At 21.2% G+C, this 19075-nt stretch overlaps 4 protein-coding genes and 1 non-coding gene across 5 annotated transcripts; 2 read left to right on the top strand and 3 right to left on the bottom strand.

Annotated features, from left to right (window-relative positions):
- Positions 1–1470: 1470 nt before the first annotated feature.
- PY17X_1356900 (LMBR1 domain-containing protein, putative) lies at positions 1471–5633 on the bottom strand (the record flags this gene model as incomplete). The annotated part of the gene is made up of 20 exons (XM_022957275.1): positions 1471–1539; positions 1787–1854; positions 1953–2003; positions 2139–2232; positions 2324–2371; positions 2456–2521; positions 2655–2795; positions 2892–2990; positions 3201–3276; positions 3360–3452; positions 3667–3740; positions 3842–3958; positions 4133–4206; positions 4337–4388; positions 4496–4570; positions 4685–4755; positions 4892–4963; positions 5055–5112; positions 5239–5391; positions 5592–5633. 20 exons carry the CDS (start codon positions 5631–5633, stop codon positions 1471–1473), a joined length of 1593 nt encoding a protein of 530 aa, XP_022813717.1.
- Positions 5634–6349: 716 nt separating this feature from the next.
- On the bottom strand, positions 6350–7159 carry PY17X_1356800 (uncharacterized protein; the record flags this gene model as incomplete). Its single annotated transcript, XM_725543.2, has 1 exon — positions 6350–7159. One exon carries the CDS (start codon positions 7157–7159, stop codon positions 6350–6352), a length of 810 nt encoding a protein of 269 aa, XP_730636.2.
- Positions 7160–10317: 3158 nt separating this feature from the next.
- PY17X_1356700 (uncharacterized protein) lies at positions 10318–12015 on the top strand (the record flags this gene model as incomplete). The annotated part of the gene is made up of 1 exon (XM_724879.1): positions 10318–12015. One exon carries the CDS (start codon positions 10318–10320, stop codon positions 12013–12015), a length of 1698 nt encoding a protein of 565 aa, XP_729972.1.
- Positions 12016–12328: 313 nt separating this feature from the next.
- Positions 12329–14606, bottom strand: PY17X_1356600 (conserved Plasmodium protein, unknown function; the record flags this gene model as incomplete). The annotated part of the gene is made up of 4 exons (XM_022957273.1): positions 12329–13374; positions 13552–13693; positions 13810–14118; positions 14262–14606. 4 exons carry the CDS (start codon positions 14604–14606, stop codon positions 12329–12331), a joined length of 1842 nt encoding a protein of 613 aa, XP_022813716.1.
- Positions 14607–15802: 1196 nt separating this feature from the next.
- Positions 15803–15884, top strand: PY17X_1356500. The gene has a single exon. It is a non-coding gene; the product is annotated as a tRNA-Ser (tRNA).
- The last annotated feature ends 3191 nt before the right edge of the window (positions 15885–19075 follow it).

Below are 19075 nucleotides of genomic sequence, written 5' to 3'. Positions count from 1 at the left end.
TTTTCTGACCTAAGCTAGGGATGTGTAAGGATGTTATACACTTTTTATTTTGCTTGATAAAAGATTATGCGTTTTTTAGGAAAAATTCAAAAGCATTCTCCAAATTTTGTTCACTTTTATTTTGTTTGATAAAATATGTAATAGTGTTTGTCAAAGAAATCCTAAATTGGAAAACAAGAATAGAAGAAGTAACTATTTATATTCCCAAAAAAAAAAAAAAAAAAAAATGTTTAAATATTTTTAACTTATTTTATTTTTAACTTATTTTATTTTTACCTTATTTTACATTCGGAAAATAGTACTATTCTCTTTACAAAAAAAAAAAACCTTTAAAAGTGTATAATAAAAATATTCCCTATTTTTTTTTTTTTTTTAAACTTTTTTTTATTCATTTGGTAAGTAGTCAATGTAATTTATAAGCATCAAATGCGAAGCAAACATGTGAAATAAAAAAATAAAAAATATATATATTTATTACAATTTTTTTATTGTTATATACTTATGTGTATGTATTGATTGTGAAAGAATCCAAACAAAACAGAAACGAAGGAAGGAAAAAAAAAAGAAGAAAAAAATGAAGGAAAAAAGAATATGTACAAATATTTTTTGCATAAATAAAAAACGAAAGAAAGAAAGAATGTGCTTATAATAATAACGTGGCAAAAAAGGTGTTTTTTTTTTTGTTTTTTTTTTTGTTTTTTTTTTTTTTTTTTTTTTTTTTTTTTTTTTTTTTTTTGAGAGTCATACTGATAATACTATTATTTATTATTTATGTAAAACTATCAAAAATTATAAGAGATAGATTTGTATATCTATATTTGGCAAATTCTATTTATTTAGAGAAAAAAATAAAATAAGAATTTGTATTTAAAAATGTAATGCATATGCATATGTATATACTAAACAACATATTTCCGATAATAAGCTTTTGACATTTATACACGGATAAATATTTAAAGAGAGGCTTTATTTTCTCTCTTTTCATATTACCTTTCTATTTATTACATGTCATATCTTTAGCTTGGATAAAAAATAAAATGAACCAAACAAATATAACTCTACTTACACATGCACAATTTGTGTCGAAAATGTTGAAAATGTTGAAATGTTGAAAATGTTGAAAATGTTGAAAATGTTGAAATAAAAATACATAATTGAAAACAACATTGGAACAAAAAAATGACTAAATAAAATGGCGAAATAAAATGGCGAAATAAAATGGCGAAATAAAATGACTAAATAAAATAACCAAAGTATATATACACCATTTTGACAAATCATCATATAGTAAATTAAACATGTGTATGTATGCATTTTCTTTAAATAAAATAATTTGTGTAAAAACATTATGTAATAATAAGCTCTCATTCTAGTTACTTAAAATCTCGATCTTCTATATTTATCATTTTAAATGTCCAAATAAAATAATAAAATAAAATAAAAAAAATTTCTGTAAATATTTAATAATAACTATGTTAACTTTTCCATGGGTAATAAATTCATTTTCTCATCCAAATTTTCGGAACTTAAATTGGGATCCTTTAATTAGGGGAAAAAAAAAAAAAAAAAAAAAAAAAAAAAAAATAAAAATATAAAATAAAAAATAAAAAATAAAAAATAAAAACACAACTTTTAACAAGCTTGTCTTAAAAATGAACCACAACTATCGAGCAAGCCAACATGTACGTCATGTCTATGCATATGCATATGTATATGCAATTATTTTGTTTTTTTGTTTTTTTTTTTGGTTTTTTTTTTGGTTTTTTTGCTTTTTTAATGTCCCTACATTTAACCGATCTAAATAGCTTGACTTTTTAAAACAAATTGTGTACAACAGGGAAAGTGTGTACATAACTGCGAAGTGGCAAAGTGAAATGGAAAAAAAATGGAAGTAAAATGCGAAATGAACCAGACTGCTGCTTAAATACGAAATGAACCAGTCTGCTGCTTACGTATAAAAAACCAGTTGGAAAAAAAGTAACTATTTGCAAAGTATGGAATTCCTATAAAAGAAGTATAAGACCATGAAAAAAAAAAAAAAAAAAAAAAAATATATATATATATATATATATATATATATATATGTGCATCGAAATGGTGGGATAACAAATTTAAGCAGTTTAAAATTTGTTGCAAACCGAAAAAAATCTTGTTAAAAAATCGAGACAAAACTGACATCTTACAAATGTGCTTATCTGTTTTTAAGGAACATTTTATATATCCTATTTCATCCTGTAAAAATAAATAATTTTTTTTTATTAATAATTTTAAATCAAATTAAAATATAGAATAAAACATTCATTTATTTTGGAAAGCTACTAACATCTATCTTTATATTTTGTATTCCATATGTTACATAGTTTGGTGCAATCTTTAAAAAAAAAAAAAAAAAAAAAAAAATATATGTTAATAAAATTATATTTTTATTACTCTCTTTTTTTTCACTTTTAATTACCGTTAAAAGACTCATGATTAATACTAAAATGATGTGGATCAATACGAAAGAGAAAACTAACATTGTCTGATACGAGCAATGGTAAAGTAGAACGGATGGTAAAGTGAACGGATGGGATAAAACATAATATAATGTGTAACTGTGATGGCTTGATAAATAAATTGTTATTTTGTTTTTTTTCATTTATTATATTTTTTACTTCTGGGGATGTTTTTTTGGGCTTCAATTTGTATAATGGAATAAAAAAAATTCTAATTCCAACATTTATAATTCCGTATACTGAGCAACAAAAAATATACAAAGCCAAACTAGCTAGAACTAAAATGTCTAATGGAAAGTACTAAAAAAAATGAACATGTACATATATTTCCATATTTTATGTTATTATAGATGCAAAAATATATATGTTTGTATATTATTCTTTCATATTGAAAACCTTTGAAAAAAATATCAACGATGAATCAACTATATTATATAGTGTATTTATTTGATCCAAAACAAATCCACACTTGTAGGCGCAAATGGAATTAAAATACTGAAGTAAAAATTGGGGGAAATTGAAAAAAAATTGGGAAAAATTGAAAAAAAATTGGGAAAAATTGAAAAAAAATTGGGAAAAATTGAAAAAAAATTGGGCGAAATCGAAACAAAATGAGGCAAAATTGGGGAAAATTGAGGCAAAATGAGGCAAAATTAGGCAAAATCGAAACAAAATGGGCGAAAAAAGGCCCCGATTCCTCGTTACTTTATCCGTTATGGAAGCCAAAAGAGATACAAATATAATTGATGAGAATGTTAAAAATATTAATCCCGTTAAAATTCTTAAAAAAAATAAAGTATATGTATGTATGTATGCATGTATGTGGACGAAATGAACATGTAGAAAATATAAAAATGGTTTTACCGAAATGTGAGTGCAATCCCTATTATATATGATACCCAAGATTCTGATATTTTTTCGATTTCTTGGAGCTTATAATTGTATTTGCTCAGCAATCTATACAAATATAGGAATATAAATAGAAATATAAATATAAATAGAAATATAAATAGAAATAGAAATAGAAATATACATATGGAAATATATACATGTGTAGATGGATAATTAATGTAATTTACTAAAATTGAGGTTTATACAATTTAAAGATAAAAAAATAAAGATATTTAAAAAGTCATAAAATATCAAAATTTAATATATCGGTTATTCTCACCTTTTCATATTATTAATTTTTAAAATTTCATCTCTATCATCATCCTTTATTTCGTTTAGTGTGTTATATTTTTTCTGAACAAAATAAAAAAAATTAAAAAAATTAAAAAAATTAAAAAAATTAAAAAAATTAAAAAAAAGACAGCCGCACAATATGCATACAACTTTTTGGCTACCTTTATCATCGCTTCTTTCTCTTTTAAGTTTTCAAAACGATATTCGATTTCTTTTTTGTCGTATTCTATATTTTTTTGTTTCAATAGTTCAATGGGCAAGCAGGCCAATCCATAGCTCTTTAAAATGGCAAATAAAGCAAGATAAAAAAATAAAGCAACATAAAATGGCATAACATATTAATATCTAAAACCATTGTAAAAATAAAACTTATTACAATTGTGAACATGTATATGTACACTCTATGCTAATGTTTATTATTTTTTTGTCATTTTTTTGTCATTTTTTATTACTGTGTATGAAACCCAAAAAGATACACCAATAAAGACGACACATCCCATCAAAAACAAAATGGCAGATTCTCCAGCTGAACAAATATCACAAACAGGTTTTATATTTATAACGAAAAGGAATAAATATGGCTTAAATTTTGCTTATATTTATTTATATATATATATATATATATATTTTTTTTTTTTTTTTTTTTTTTTTTTTACTATGTTTCACATCAAATAAATCGGAAATATAATCCAATTCTTTTCCTTTTTCCTATTAAAAAAAAAATGATAAAATGATAACCAAACAAATCTATAAAATATATAATCAATGGAATAGTCATATATTTTTTTTTATAATTAACTTGTATTTTTATGTACCATTGGAATTTTATGTCCAGGTCGATAAATTAGACCAATTATTGAAACTGCAACTAAAAAAAATATAAAATATATCTACAAAATATTATGATTATTAATTCTTAGATATTTATACACACATATACACACTTTCAAATTTATATGTACAGAATAAACTTAATGTTATTATTTTTTTATTTTTATTAGTACTGTTTTCTTCAAAGATTCAAATACATTTTCGCAAACTTCTAAATTATCATCAAATTCATTTTTATATGATTCTAAAATTATAAAAAAGTGGAATAATAAAATGTAGAATAACATAATCTGTTAAATATATATTTTGATAAATATAAATTTGGTCACTAAATTTCATATATTATTTTAAAATGTCTAAAAAATATAATTTGGTATTACTTTTATTTTTAAGATAAAAATAAGAAAACGGGACTAAAATATATGCTTCGAATATTAGAGTCCAAAACATGGCTGCATAAAAAATTATTAAATATTTTTTTTTCTATAAAAATTATTTATGCATATATAACCAACGTAATATATTTTTATTGTTCAAACTAACAATTATAAAATCGGGATATAAGCTTCTGGCTTATCTCTAAATTTGATATCTCTAAGTTCTACAATAAGAAAATATGATAAAAATGATAAAAATGATAAAAATGATAAAAAATAATTTTATGGGCTTTTAAAATATTCCACAAATTTAACACTAATTCATTTTTTTCATCTTTTAATAAATATACCCCATTTGATACCAAATATATATCTATCGGTATGAACAAAACTAAAGTAAAGGTTGTACTTAGAGATAAAATAAAAACAACTAATGTTAGTAATGTCGATTCATTTTGTTTCACAAAATAATTGTAAAATATTCCACACAAGATAAATATTATCTGTACAAAAAAAAAATGTGTGTGTGTGTGTATATGTGTATATATGATGTGACCAAATTATTCACGCAACCATGGATTATATAAAATTCCATTTTGTGTTAATAAGCAATTATGTATGTACATATGTAGTGTATTATGTAATCAGCATGTTTACATATATATGCTATTTTCCTTTTATTTTTATAATTAAATTAACTAACCAAAACAAAAATAGCAAAAATAGTACAAGTAGTGATATCCATTACATATTTATGATATTTCTCTTATTATATTTTCTCCCTTTTTTTCAACACTATCTAATTTCATATAATGTGTATAAATGCTATCACTTTTAACCCCAAACTTTTATATATTGTATTGTATTAAAAAATTGTCAGAAATAATTTAAAAAATAGCTATATGTCCATAAATTATTAACATGGAATATAAAAAAGGGAAAACACGTAATTATATGCCCAAATATTATTAACATGACATGCAAAAAAAATAATAATATAATAATAATAATAATGATGTAATAATAGTATAATAATGGTATAATAATGGTATAATAATGGTATAATAATAGTATAATAATAGTATAATAATAGTATAATAATAGTATAATAATAATGTAATAATAACAATAAAAGGAACAAAATATTTCCTCTTTAATTCACTCACTATATTTTTATGTATCTTTTGCTTAATTATAAAAAACACACCACAGAACGGTGTAATAGGCGAATGCATAATAATGAAAAAAGAGTTAAAAAAGTTAAAAAAATGAAAAAAATGAAAAATATATGAATTATGTAAATTATATAAAAACAAAAAAAATGTAAAAATAAAACGTAATTTACTGTAGCTCTAATAAAATATCCCTATATGTAGTAGGATATAGTTTTCAAAAATGTGAAATAACAAAAAAAAAAAAAAATAATAATAACTGACATAGAAAGGTTAATAATTTTACTATTTAATAGTCTATTTCAAATGAAATAATTTTTGTGGAAAACCCTTCATAAATAGTAAAATCATCTCTTGTTATATTATTGTCTCCTTTTACATTTTTTTCATAATCTTCATTTGATATATCATAATTTTTAAAAATATTTTTATTTTTTATATTTTCTGGCTCTTTAAAATATAAATTTGTACCAATACTGGATGTATGAACCCCTTTAAATTTGTATTTATTATTTATGATACATTCAGGATATTCATTAAATAAATTTTTTAACGATATACTATTTATTTCAAAAGGTATATTATCAAGATCATCATTATTGTTTACACATTTTCTTTTTATGTTATCATTTTTACTATTTTCATCATCCTTTTCTTTATTATTATTATTTAGTTCTTCGTGAGTATTATCTAATATTTCGATAATCGTAGATTTTTTATTATTGTCAATTTTCTCATTAATATTATTTGAACTTATTTCACTGTTAAAGTCATTTTTTACCTCTTCCACTACTTCATGGTCATTTGTTAAATCAATTTGTAATTTATTAAAATTTGTGAAATTGTTTGAATTATTTCTGACCGTGTTCATGTCAGATATATAATTTGAGTCATCTTTTTTCGCTACAATAAAATCATCATTTTTTGTAGTATTATTCTTTTTCCTTTCTATATAAATTTCATTTCCTTTTTCTTTACGAAAAGTATTTAAATTCTTTAATCTATTTTCATCATTATTTAATGAAGGTAAATTTAGCATAACCAATGTTTCTTCGACGGTACTGTCTGACTGGTCATCCGATAAATCGTTATCAGCCATTTTATAATTTTTTTTTATGAATTGTTAATAAAAAAAAAAAAAAAAAAAAAAATGGTTTAACAAAGTTTATGTATATTCCATGGAAAAACTATTACACATATTATAGATTAAATAAAAATTAAAGCAATTAAAACAATTAAAACAATTAAAACAATTAAAAAGTTATTTTCTCAGTTTCTCTTGATAATAATGCAGAGCTTTGCCTACATTTTTCTCTCTATATATTTCTATTTCTATGTTATGTTACATACAAATAATATTGAGGTTTTAATCAGTAAAATGTATGTGTGCATATAAATACTATTTAGCTATTTTTTGTTTTTTTAACTATTTTTTGTTTTTTTAGCTAGTTTTTGTTTTTTTCAATTATTTTTTGTTTTTTTTAATTTTTTTTTGATAAAGAAAATTGTTCAAACCACACAGCACAATATATGTATTTATATAAACAATATTTTTCACAGTATATATACATATGTTATATAGCACCTTAATATGTATTTTTTATACAATTGATGTATTTCCTTATTTATTAATATTTTCAAAATTATTAAAAATATAGCTATTTAATTATGGAAATATTAATATACTTATTACTCCATCGAATTATTTATTAATTCTAGCTAACTATATACAAATGTGCAATCCCTATATTAAGTAGTAGAATATAATTATATATTATCATTAATAATATTTTAGAAAACATCATAATTATTTTTCCTTTAAACTTATATTAGTATTATTTTTTTTTTCACTGCTTATATATACCATATAAATATGTGCTATCATATAAATTCTGATTAAATAACTATTTCTGACATTTACATAAATATTTTAAAAAAAACTACAATATTACAGCTAAATGTCAAAAGAGATATAAATTGTTCTACATGTTTGCAAAATCAACAATATGCAGTTTAAGCAAGCCATGTGTTGTTATTAACTTCACATTATTATGACTTGTACATACAAAAAAAAAAAAAAATATATATATATAGAGAGAGAGAGAATATCAGATTAGTTATACTTTTTAAACTAATTATCCTTTATTAAAATGATGGATATTTTAAGGTTCAAAATTGGGTCTGATTTTTTTGGGGGGTTATGATAAAAATATATTAAATACTAGTTTTTTTTTGTAGAAATTGAAGAAAATATTAATATAAAACCTTTTTTAAAAAGATTTATAATTATAGAGAATCATAAAATAAAAAAAAATAAGATTATGGAAAATATATAATGCATGTACAAAACAGCTATAACAACTATTTTTACATTTGTTCTACTTTTCTAATGGCAAAAAAAAAAAAGAAAAAAATGTTAAGTAGCTTATCTATTTCGAAAATGATTATTTTATTATTCTCAAAATGTATATAACATTTTTAATAGAAAAATTAACATATTTTTATTTTTATTTTTTTATTTTTTGGCTAAATATTTTAATATTAAGGATATACATTATATTCAATCTTTTTGTGAATAATATAAAATAAACCTTACCCTTTTTATTTTTACTTATTTTTACTTATTTTTTCATATTTTTTTGTAAAATTATTATACAATATTAATTTATAAGTAGCATGATATGTATTGAATATTTATGTTTGTTCATATATGCATTGAAAATAAAATATATAGTATCATAAATTGATTAACTAATTTACTATAAGGTTTATATTTTTTTTGTTCTACAACTAATAAGATAAAGTATTTTTATTCTGTTTATTATTTTGTAAAAAAAAAAAAATCCTAAAATTAAAATTAATACATGTACATATATAATGTTGTAAGCAATTTTTTTATTTTTTTAAATCCGATAAAATTACTAAAAAAATTAGAACAATTCTAATTACATGTCGCTCTTTTTTTTTTATATTTGTGCTTACTGTTATTATATATAATGGATGGTTATAATAATACTTTTTATGAATATTTTGTAACTTTCGAATATTTAATTCAAAATTTTTAGGTTAGTGTATTTTACTATTTTAAGCAATTTAATATTATACGTTTTTTTCAGTATTTAATAAATAATCTTTAAAAAAAAAAAAAAGTTATTATAAATTAAAAAAAAATATTGTTTCCATATATTTATAAATATATTTATATCTATAAGAATTATTTTATTTATTATTTTTTAATTCCTTTTCTTTTATTTTATTATTCTACTTTATTTTTAAGTTAATAGCAACGTACCTCAATAGTTCAGTGATGTTGTGCATGAGCTAGATATAATATGTACATGTACATATAAAAACAATGTTGCTAGTTTTTAGTATTTAAATTTGTAGGTTATTATATCTACATATATATATGTATATATGTAAATATGTATATATATATATTATATATATATATATATATTTTTTTTTTTTTCATTATTTGCAATGTACAAATATTTAGTTCAAATTTTATAATCACTTATTAATGTAATCCGTTTTGTGTCAATTTTGTTTGTTTGTTAGTTTGTTAGTTAGTTTGTTTGTTTTTTTCTTTCCTTGTTTTTTCTTTCCTTGTTTTTTCTTTCCTTGTTTTTTCTTTCCTTGTTTTTTGTTTGTTTTTTTGTTGTTTTTTTTTTGGTCGATTTTGCTACTGTGCATATATAAATAGACATAATATATACACATATGTATTGTATAATTTTTTTAATATATTTTTAGAAAAGTATTTTCTTTATATGAATAACTGTTTAGCCACTTCTTAGTATTTTTTTAGCAGATGTTTATTTTGGATTTGTGTTTTAATTTTTAAAATTTTACTAATTTTATTAATCATATTAATCTTATCATTTTTATTAATCTTATCATTTTTTTGTAAATCATTTTTAGTAATTATAGAACATATTTTGCACCGCTGTAGTTATACATTGCTTGTTCATAACTTTTTTTAAATCTTTTTACAAATCGAAATAGTTGTTTATAGAACCACATAACAACTACACTTAAATAATAATACAGAGATGTAAAGACTCCGAAACATGTCTTACATACTTACATGCACTCCCATTTATGAGTATAACCAGTTAGAAGCGTAACCAGCCAAAGTCTCTATATCTCGAATTAAAAAAAAAAAAAAAAAAAAAAAACACATGCATATACATAAAACAGTCTACACATTGTTATATATCAATATACTTAAATAGTATCGAATAAATATTAAAAATGTGTGAACATAAAGTTAATAATAAACATGATGGTGAATTTGTAAACTTAAAAGAAAAAAATGAACATAATCATTGTGGAATCACAAAAAGTACAATAGCAGATTGTGATGAAGATTACTCAATTATTACATTATGTACAAAATGTTTATCAACAAAAACAGATGTAAATAAAAATAAAATAATATTAGACAGTAAAGCACTTAAAGATAGTCGAACAAAACGTCGTTCAAGTGTTAATATAGATATAGATATCCTTAACAATAATTTAAATTTGTCACCATATTTTGATAGATCACAAATAATTCAAGAAACGGTTCTTATGAACAATGATGATTTGGCAGAACTTTATGAATTAGATAAATATAAATTAGGTAAAGGATCATATGGAAATGTAGTAAAAGCTATAAATAAAAAAACAGGTCAAGCAAAAGCTATAAAAATAATAGATAAAAAAAGAATAAATAATATTGAAAGATTAAAAAGAGAAATATTAATTATGAAACAAATGGATCATCCAAATATTATAAAATTATATGAAGTATATGAAGATAGTGAAAAATTATATTTAGTTTTAGAATTATGTACAGGTGGTGAATTATTTGATAAAATAGTAAAACATGGAAGCTTTTCAGAATATGAAACATATAAAATAATGAAACAAATATTTTCAGCTTTGGCATATTGTCATAGTAAAAATATAATTCACAGAGATTTAAAACCAGAAAATATATTATATGTTGATAGTTCTGATGATTCACCAATACAAATAATAGATTGGGGTTTTGCAAGTAAATGTATGAACAATCATAATTTAAAATCCGTTGTCGGAACCCCTTATTATATTGCACCAGAAATTCTAAAAGGTAAATATGATAAAAAATGTGATATTTGGAGTAGCGGTGTAATAATGTATATTTTACTTTGTGGATATCCACCTTTTAATGGAAAAAATAATGATGATATATTAAAAAAAGTAAAAAAAGGAGAATTTGTTTTTGATTCTAATTATTGGTCTAAAATAAGTTTAGATGCAAAAGAATTCATTTGTGAATGTTTAAATTATAATTATAAAGAAAGAATAGATGTACATAAAATTGTAAATCATAAATGGTTTGTAAAATTTAAAACATACAATCATATAACTATTAATAAACATTTAAGTAAAGAATTAATAGAAAAATTTAAGAAATTTCATAAATTATGTAAAATAAAAAAATTAGCTATTACATGTATTGCATATCAATTAAATAAAAAAAAATTTGGAAAAATGAAAAAAACTTTTGAAGCTTTTGATCATAATGGTGATGGGGTTTTAACTATATCAGAAATCTTTCAATGTTTAAAAGTTGGTGATAATGAAATAGATAGAGATTTATATTATTTATTAAAACAACTTGATACAGATGGTAATGGTTTGATCGATTATACAGAATTTTTAGCAGCATGTTTGGATCATTCTATTTTAGAACAAGATGCTATTTGTAGAAATGCTTTTAAAGTTTTTGATGCAAATGGAGATGGAATCATTACAAAAGATGAACTTTTAAATGTTCTTTCTTTTTCAAATGACCAAATGCCATTCAGTAAAGAAATAATTGAAAATGTAATAAAAGAAGTAGATGCAAATAATGATGGTTACATTGATTATGACGAATTTTATAAAATGATGTCTGGAAGATCTTCTAAAATGGAATAAATCTCCATATAGTATTCATAGGACTAGCCGTTTTTTTTAAATTTTGTCTTTTTTTCCGTTTTTCCGTTTTTTTTTCTTCCTTTTTTGAAATAAACTTTCAAATTTTTTCTTAACTGTTCATAATTTTTTATTAACTGTTCATAATTTTTTCTTAATTGTTCATAATTTTTTCTTAACTGTTCATAATTTTTTATTAACTATTCATAATTTTTCCTAACTATTCATAATTTTTTGGAAGCGAAAACGACCAACATGTGTGGCACCACATGGCTCCGAATTCAAAATTAAAAAAAAAAAAATATACAAAATATTATTAGACATTTTTCTGATCTAAGGCAATAATATTTTTTTCCAATCTATGATATGCATTTTTTGTAATTTCTGACCATTGCAAATCCGAAATTGTAGATTTTGTTTCGAATTTTTTTTTTTGTTTTAAAATATTAAAATCTTTTTTTAAATCTGTCAATTTTATTTTAATGTAATTATATTTATTTTCAATTAATAACATATTTTCATAAGGATACATTTTAATAGGAGTAGAATAAACATCAACATCTGTAACTATTTTAAAACATTCTCTACCTTCTATTCCTTCATTATAATATATTTGCTCTCTCATAGGTATTATATTTGCATTATTTTCATCTAAGTATGAATAGAGAGGATATACATCATCATTTTGTTGGATACTTTTATTTTTTTCATTTTTGCAATTTATAAGATGTATTGGATTGAGGGTTTCAATTTCACCAAAAATCCATCCTAATCGTCGTAATGTAATATTTGCAAAATAAAAATAATCTGAAGGAGCTTTTCTGTTAATATAATATAACAATCGTTCTTCTAATATTTTTGATCTATGTGTAATATAAGAGACTCTAGCATTTGCTTCTGCTAATTTAGTTTCTTTAATAATATATTCTAAATGTGTTAATAATTCATTTTGTTGTTCATCTGTATATTTATATGACTGTTCATAAAATTTTATTTTTGTTTGACACAAAATAACTAGCTTATGTAAATAATCAAATATATCTCCAATTTCGATTATTTCTTTTATTGTTTTTATTTTTTCTTTATATTTATTTTCAAGTTCATAATATCTTTCAATTAATTTTTTTATTTCAGTTTTTAAATTTTGATTATGGACTACTATTTCTTGATATCTCTGATTTATGTTGAAATTTTTTAATGTTATTTTTTCTGGATCACTTTTAGCTTCTTCATAAGTAACAATTATATCTTTTATTTTATTTTCGAGATTAAATTTTTCATTATTTGCATCGTTTCTTTCTTTTTCCATTTTTTCAAACTCTCGGGCCGCTGCTTTTATTTTGTCTTTTAAGGTCTCGTTTTCTGCAATGGGGAGGGAGCCATAACCATGTGCATAACCATGTACATAACCATATAGCCATATAACCATATAACCACATAACCACATAGCCACATAATCACATAACCATATGTATAGACATGTGCATAACCATGTGCATAACCACACGTTTGCGCTATTTATTTTCTCATCTTTCTTACCTTCTATTTTTGACTCAATCTCAGCACATATGGCACTCATTTCTGTCATTTTTTTTTGCAAAAATTCGTCTGCACTTTGAATATTTGCTTCTGCCGCTGTTTGCAGTCTCTTGTTTTTAATTCGGACATTTTCGATATCGGCCTATATATTTTCCAAGGTAATACATTATTAAAAATATGAATCGATTAAATAAGGAATATTTAAATAATGATATTATATTATTAACATAAAATGTAAATGTTTTTAATTAGTCTTACTTTTAACATATTTATTCGATCGTTAAGGGAATTTATTTGAATGTCTTTATTTTTTATTTCTATTTTATTAATTTTTTTAATATTTTTTATATCGTTTTTTATTTCTTCATTTTCGTCTTTTATTATATTTAAATTTTTATTTAACAGAGTAAAATTCGAGTCTGTTAAAATTTGTGCCCACCTTTTTGAATAGCCAACTTTGCTTGCATAAAATATGCACATGTTCATGTTGTTTAAGGATGGGATAAATTTTATTTGTATAATATCTTCATTTTCGCCTATATTAAAATTGTCTACCTTTTCTATTATCTGATAAAAAAAATAATAACAATATCTATATTTTTATGGAGCCAAAATAATCCAACATACATATATGGATATACTCTAATTAAATATTTCTATAATATATAGTTACATGTACAGTACATGTAAAAAATGATAAATATAATTACCCCGTTTTTTATTGCGACATTATAATTTATAGTTTGTACTTGAATACCCTCTAAAAGGAAAACAAACTGAGGTTTATAATCTCCCTTAAATTTGTAGACAAAAAAAAAGTTTGCCTTAATGAAACAAAAGTATTTTTCCCATTTATAACTTTGTTTCAATTTATCATTATAATTAATATTAGTATAAATATTTTCATTTATTTTATTATCATTTTCGGGAAAAAAAAAAGGAGAATATTCTTTATTAATTTTTTTTTTACATATATACATACACAATTCCCCTGATATAGATTTTTGTATCGTTTGATTACTCCCTAAGTGTATTAAGGAAGTTGTGTCAAACATTTTAAATTCACACAATTATTATTATTATTATTATTTTCTGACTTGTTCATATATTAAATTAAAAAAAAAAAAAATTATAAAATTAACACACATATTGTAGCATGGGACATGTCCGATTAAGTTGTAGACAAAACGAAAAAGCGAAAAAATATAAAATAAAAAAAAAAAAAAAAAAAAATATAGTTGTAGTATTGAGAAAAGGAATATACATGTAACTACACTATTTTTTTTAATTTTTTTTAATTTTTTTTAATTTTTTTTAATTTTTTTTAATTTTTTTAATTTTTTTAATTTTTTTAATTTTTTTAATTTACTAATGACACATTTGAATAATATTAATGGTATGCTAGATTTACACAAGAATGTTTTTTCCAAATTTATGCATGTATATGAAAATTATTTTGTTCAAACAAAATATGTATTTTCTTTATTACTAAATGAAAAGTTGTATAATTTATGTATAGCACCAGTAGGCAGATTTCGAAATTTTCAATTCTTAACCCCCAAAAAATAAACTCATTTTAAGGAACATAAATAGTTTAGCAATTTGGATTTTATCTATTGTTTTGTCTATTTGTTTTGTCTATATATTTTATCATGGAAATGTTAATATTTTTTAAGAAAATGAGAATATGTCAAATTGTGTATGCTTTCCAAAGGTGGCAAAGCATATCATGGGCCCATTAAAAAGGGAACGGTAAAAAAGGAACGGTAAAAAAGGAACGGTAAAAAGGGAACGGTAAAAAAGGAACGGTAAAAAGGGAACGGTAAAAAAAGACCAGCTAGCTTTATGTCTTAATCAAACAACATACACAAACGCTGACCACTAAAAAAATATAAATCGTTGATATATCACTTTTTAGTTAGAAATGTAAATTTCGAAAAATACATTTCGTTATTTATTATTATTTACAGTTTTAGTGTATTTACGCGTTTTTTGAAAAAACTGTTTTGTCAGCTATTCGTGTAATATTTTTTTATTTATTTCATTTCGTGCATTTTTCCCAAATAATAAAAATCGTCATTTTGAAAATTCAATTTATTAATAATAAAGTTTACAAATTATTAAATTGTGTTACTTTTCTATTTCGCTATTTTTTATTTTAATTATTTTTATTTTATTTATTATTTTTTATTTTTTTTTTTTGGTTAAATTTTAACAATTCAATATAACTTTTGCTTAATATATCAATTGTGACAGTTTGTCCGAGTGGTTAAGGAGGTTGACTCGAAATCAACTGGGCTCTGCCCGCACAGGTTCAAATCCTGTAGCTGTCGATTTTGATTTAAAAAAAAAAAATAAAAAATAAAATAAATAAATAAAAAAGGTATTATTATTATTATTTTGTTTATTTTATCAAATAATATATGGAATAATTTTCAAAATAATCTTATTTTTTTAAAAATTAAAAAATTAACATGTAGATATATCACTAACCCTTGAAAAAAAAACAAATAAATAATATTAACAGTATTGAAAATGAAAATAAAAATGTTACATAGAGCTTTAATTTAAATTGTTTGAGCAATTTATCTCAACAGTCTTATATGGTTCCTCTCTTTTTTATTAAGAATAAATGTTTATTTTTCACATTACATATTTGTGAGTTCTTTTATTTTTTTCTATTCCTTAAAAATATAAAATCGTTGCATACCCAAATTAAAGGGAAAATAATTTTTTTAAGGAAAAACTTATTTAGCTACACCGACATAAAAAATTAAATTTGAAGAACTTGTTCATAAACATTTTCCCACATTTTTTGACACACTTTTTGACACACTTTTGTAAATGCGTATTAATGACATTTGTTTATTGAGAAAAATTTAATAAACTAGTGAAGAGTTACTAAAAAAAATTAAAATATTTTTATGTACAACAAAATTATTATGTATGACCTTGTTAATATTATTTTAATTATTTTTATTTGTTATTCTTCTCTATATATAATAGAACGTTTTATTGGCATGTATATATATATATATATATATATATGTGAAATATTCTTAGAATTATATCCCAGGTATTAAAAAAAAAACAAAAAAACATCCTATAAGTGTACCATAAAAAAGGGGGGCATATTTCATGGCGATAGATATGAATATGTGTATAATATATATAACAACAAAAACATTGATATACATACATATAGAAATTGATATTTTCCTATTTTTATTTATTTTTATACAAAAATAAAAACTATATATATCGGTTAAAAAAAAAAAAATATAATTTGGGTAATCCTATACTTTTTTTTATTAATATTTTTACCAATAAATGTCTATTCCAAACATATTATATATACTGGTTAATAACAAATAATAATGTATATACAATGATAAAAAAAAAAAATATAAAATATTATACAATTGTTGAATAAGTATAATTCAATTTACGCACATGTATGTATATATTATTATGTACATTATAATTAGCTATTTTTATTTATGGGTTTTTAGTTTCTCTATATATAAAACTTATAACATGTAGGTGGAAATATTTAACAATTTTACAAAATACGGGACATGATATTATATATAAACATCAAAAAAATTTAGACATTTTTAACATGAAATAAAATCAAATAAAACAAAACAAAATCAAATAAAACAAAATAAAATCAAATAAAATAAAATAAAATAAAATCGAATCAAATTTATTTTTATTTTTTTATGTTGTATATACACATAATTTTTTTTTTTTTTTTATATCCTAATTATACGGTAAAATATTGAACAAGAGTTATTTCAAAATGACCACATTTTTGTCAATGATATTTTGATTGCTTATTTTAACAAGCACAAAATAAATATAAAAATATAATGTGTAAGTCTTATATGTGTGTGCAAATATGTAAAATAATTTTTTTTTTTTTTTTTTTTAAGTTATAATTAATTCTCTATTATTTTTCAATGTAGATTTCATAAATATCCCTAATACAACATTTTTTTACACTATGAAGGGTTTTTATAGATTGCACACATTTTTGAAATTTTAAGTTTATATAATATCGTTACTATTATTACTATTTTATATATACATATAAATATCCAAATTAAACATCCCATAAATGGTCATTTCTATGCATACATTAGCATATGTAGCTACTAATGTAAATACATAAAAATTAAAAAAAATATATACATATGTATGTATATATACAGAATGCACATGCTTGTATGTTTTCTTTTATTTTTGCTTATTTTTCATCACATTTACATACAAAAATCAATAGGTACAAAATTAATATTTATATACACATCGATTTTTTTAGAGAGTATATATAATTAAATCTTTACATTTTAATTCGTTCTGTTCTTTCACTTTTTATTTTTAAATTGTGTTAATACTTCATTATAACATATGTTTTTTTTTTTTTTTTTTTTTTACTATAGATATTATGAAATATCTATTACACTAATTTACTATAAATAATTTCTACGTTATTTTATTATTATACTAATTGCTCTATTTTATTTTTTATGCTTTGCATAATTTACCCCCTCTATTTGAGCAAATTAATAGTGTACTAAAAATATATATATACATACATATATATATTTATATATAACGTATGCATATGCATACAGTTTCACATTGTAATAATCTTTTAACTTTTTTTCATAAAAGTAAAAATATACACATATCCACATTATGCGTATTCATATTTATATTCACATTCATATTTATATCTATAATATTTCATTTCAATTTTTTCAATAGTTTTGTTATTTTGTGTGCCCACCTTTATTCCTCATACACACCCCATAAATATATGATGTAAAAACAGATAAAAATAATATGCCAATACCCAAATAAATAGTTATATATGAATATATAACATACTTTAGAAAAAATAAGCACATATTTTTATCAATAGACATCGTGTATTTTTTTTTTAAGAAAAAGCAAAGATCTAGATATGTATAGCGAGTTTACAAGTATGTGTGTATACTATCTGTGTAAATATATGTAAAGGAGTATAATAAATATTTCATTTAGTATATACTAAATAATATAAAAAAAAAAAAAAAAAAAATAATAATAATAATTTAAGTTATATTTATTTTGTATTATATATGAACTATACATAAATGTAGCACCTTTATTACTTATAAATAAGAAAATAAAGAAGTATACATATGCATAAATGTATATGTAAAAAGTCAAAGTACTTACTATTTAAAATTATATGGAAATATATATGCTCATATATAACTGTTCTTTATTTAACATTTATTATTCACACAATTTCAGTCCCATTACATTTATATGATACTACACATGTGTACTTATCATATATATATAATTTTTTTGAATTTTTGAAAGTTTTTTTATTTTTCTATCCTTTTTTTTTTTTTTTTTTCTTTTTTTTTTAAATAAAAGATTTAAAGAATTTCTTTAGAATTAAATTTAACAAACCTTTACCCTTGGGAATAATATATGAAGTAACTTTTATCCACATTTATTA

This window comes from Plasmodium yoelii, assembly GCF_900002385.2.
Source record: "Plasmodium yoelii strain 17X genome assembly, chromosome: 13".
Lineage (NCBI taxonomy): Eukaryota > Apicomplexa > Aconoidasida > Haemosporida > Plasmodiidae > Plasmodium > Plasmodium yoelii.
This window is presented reverse-complemented; position numbering and strand designations above follow the sequence as displayed.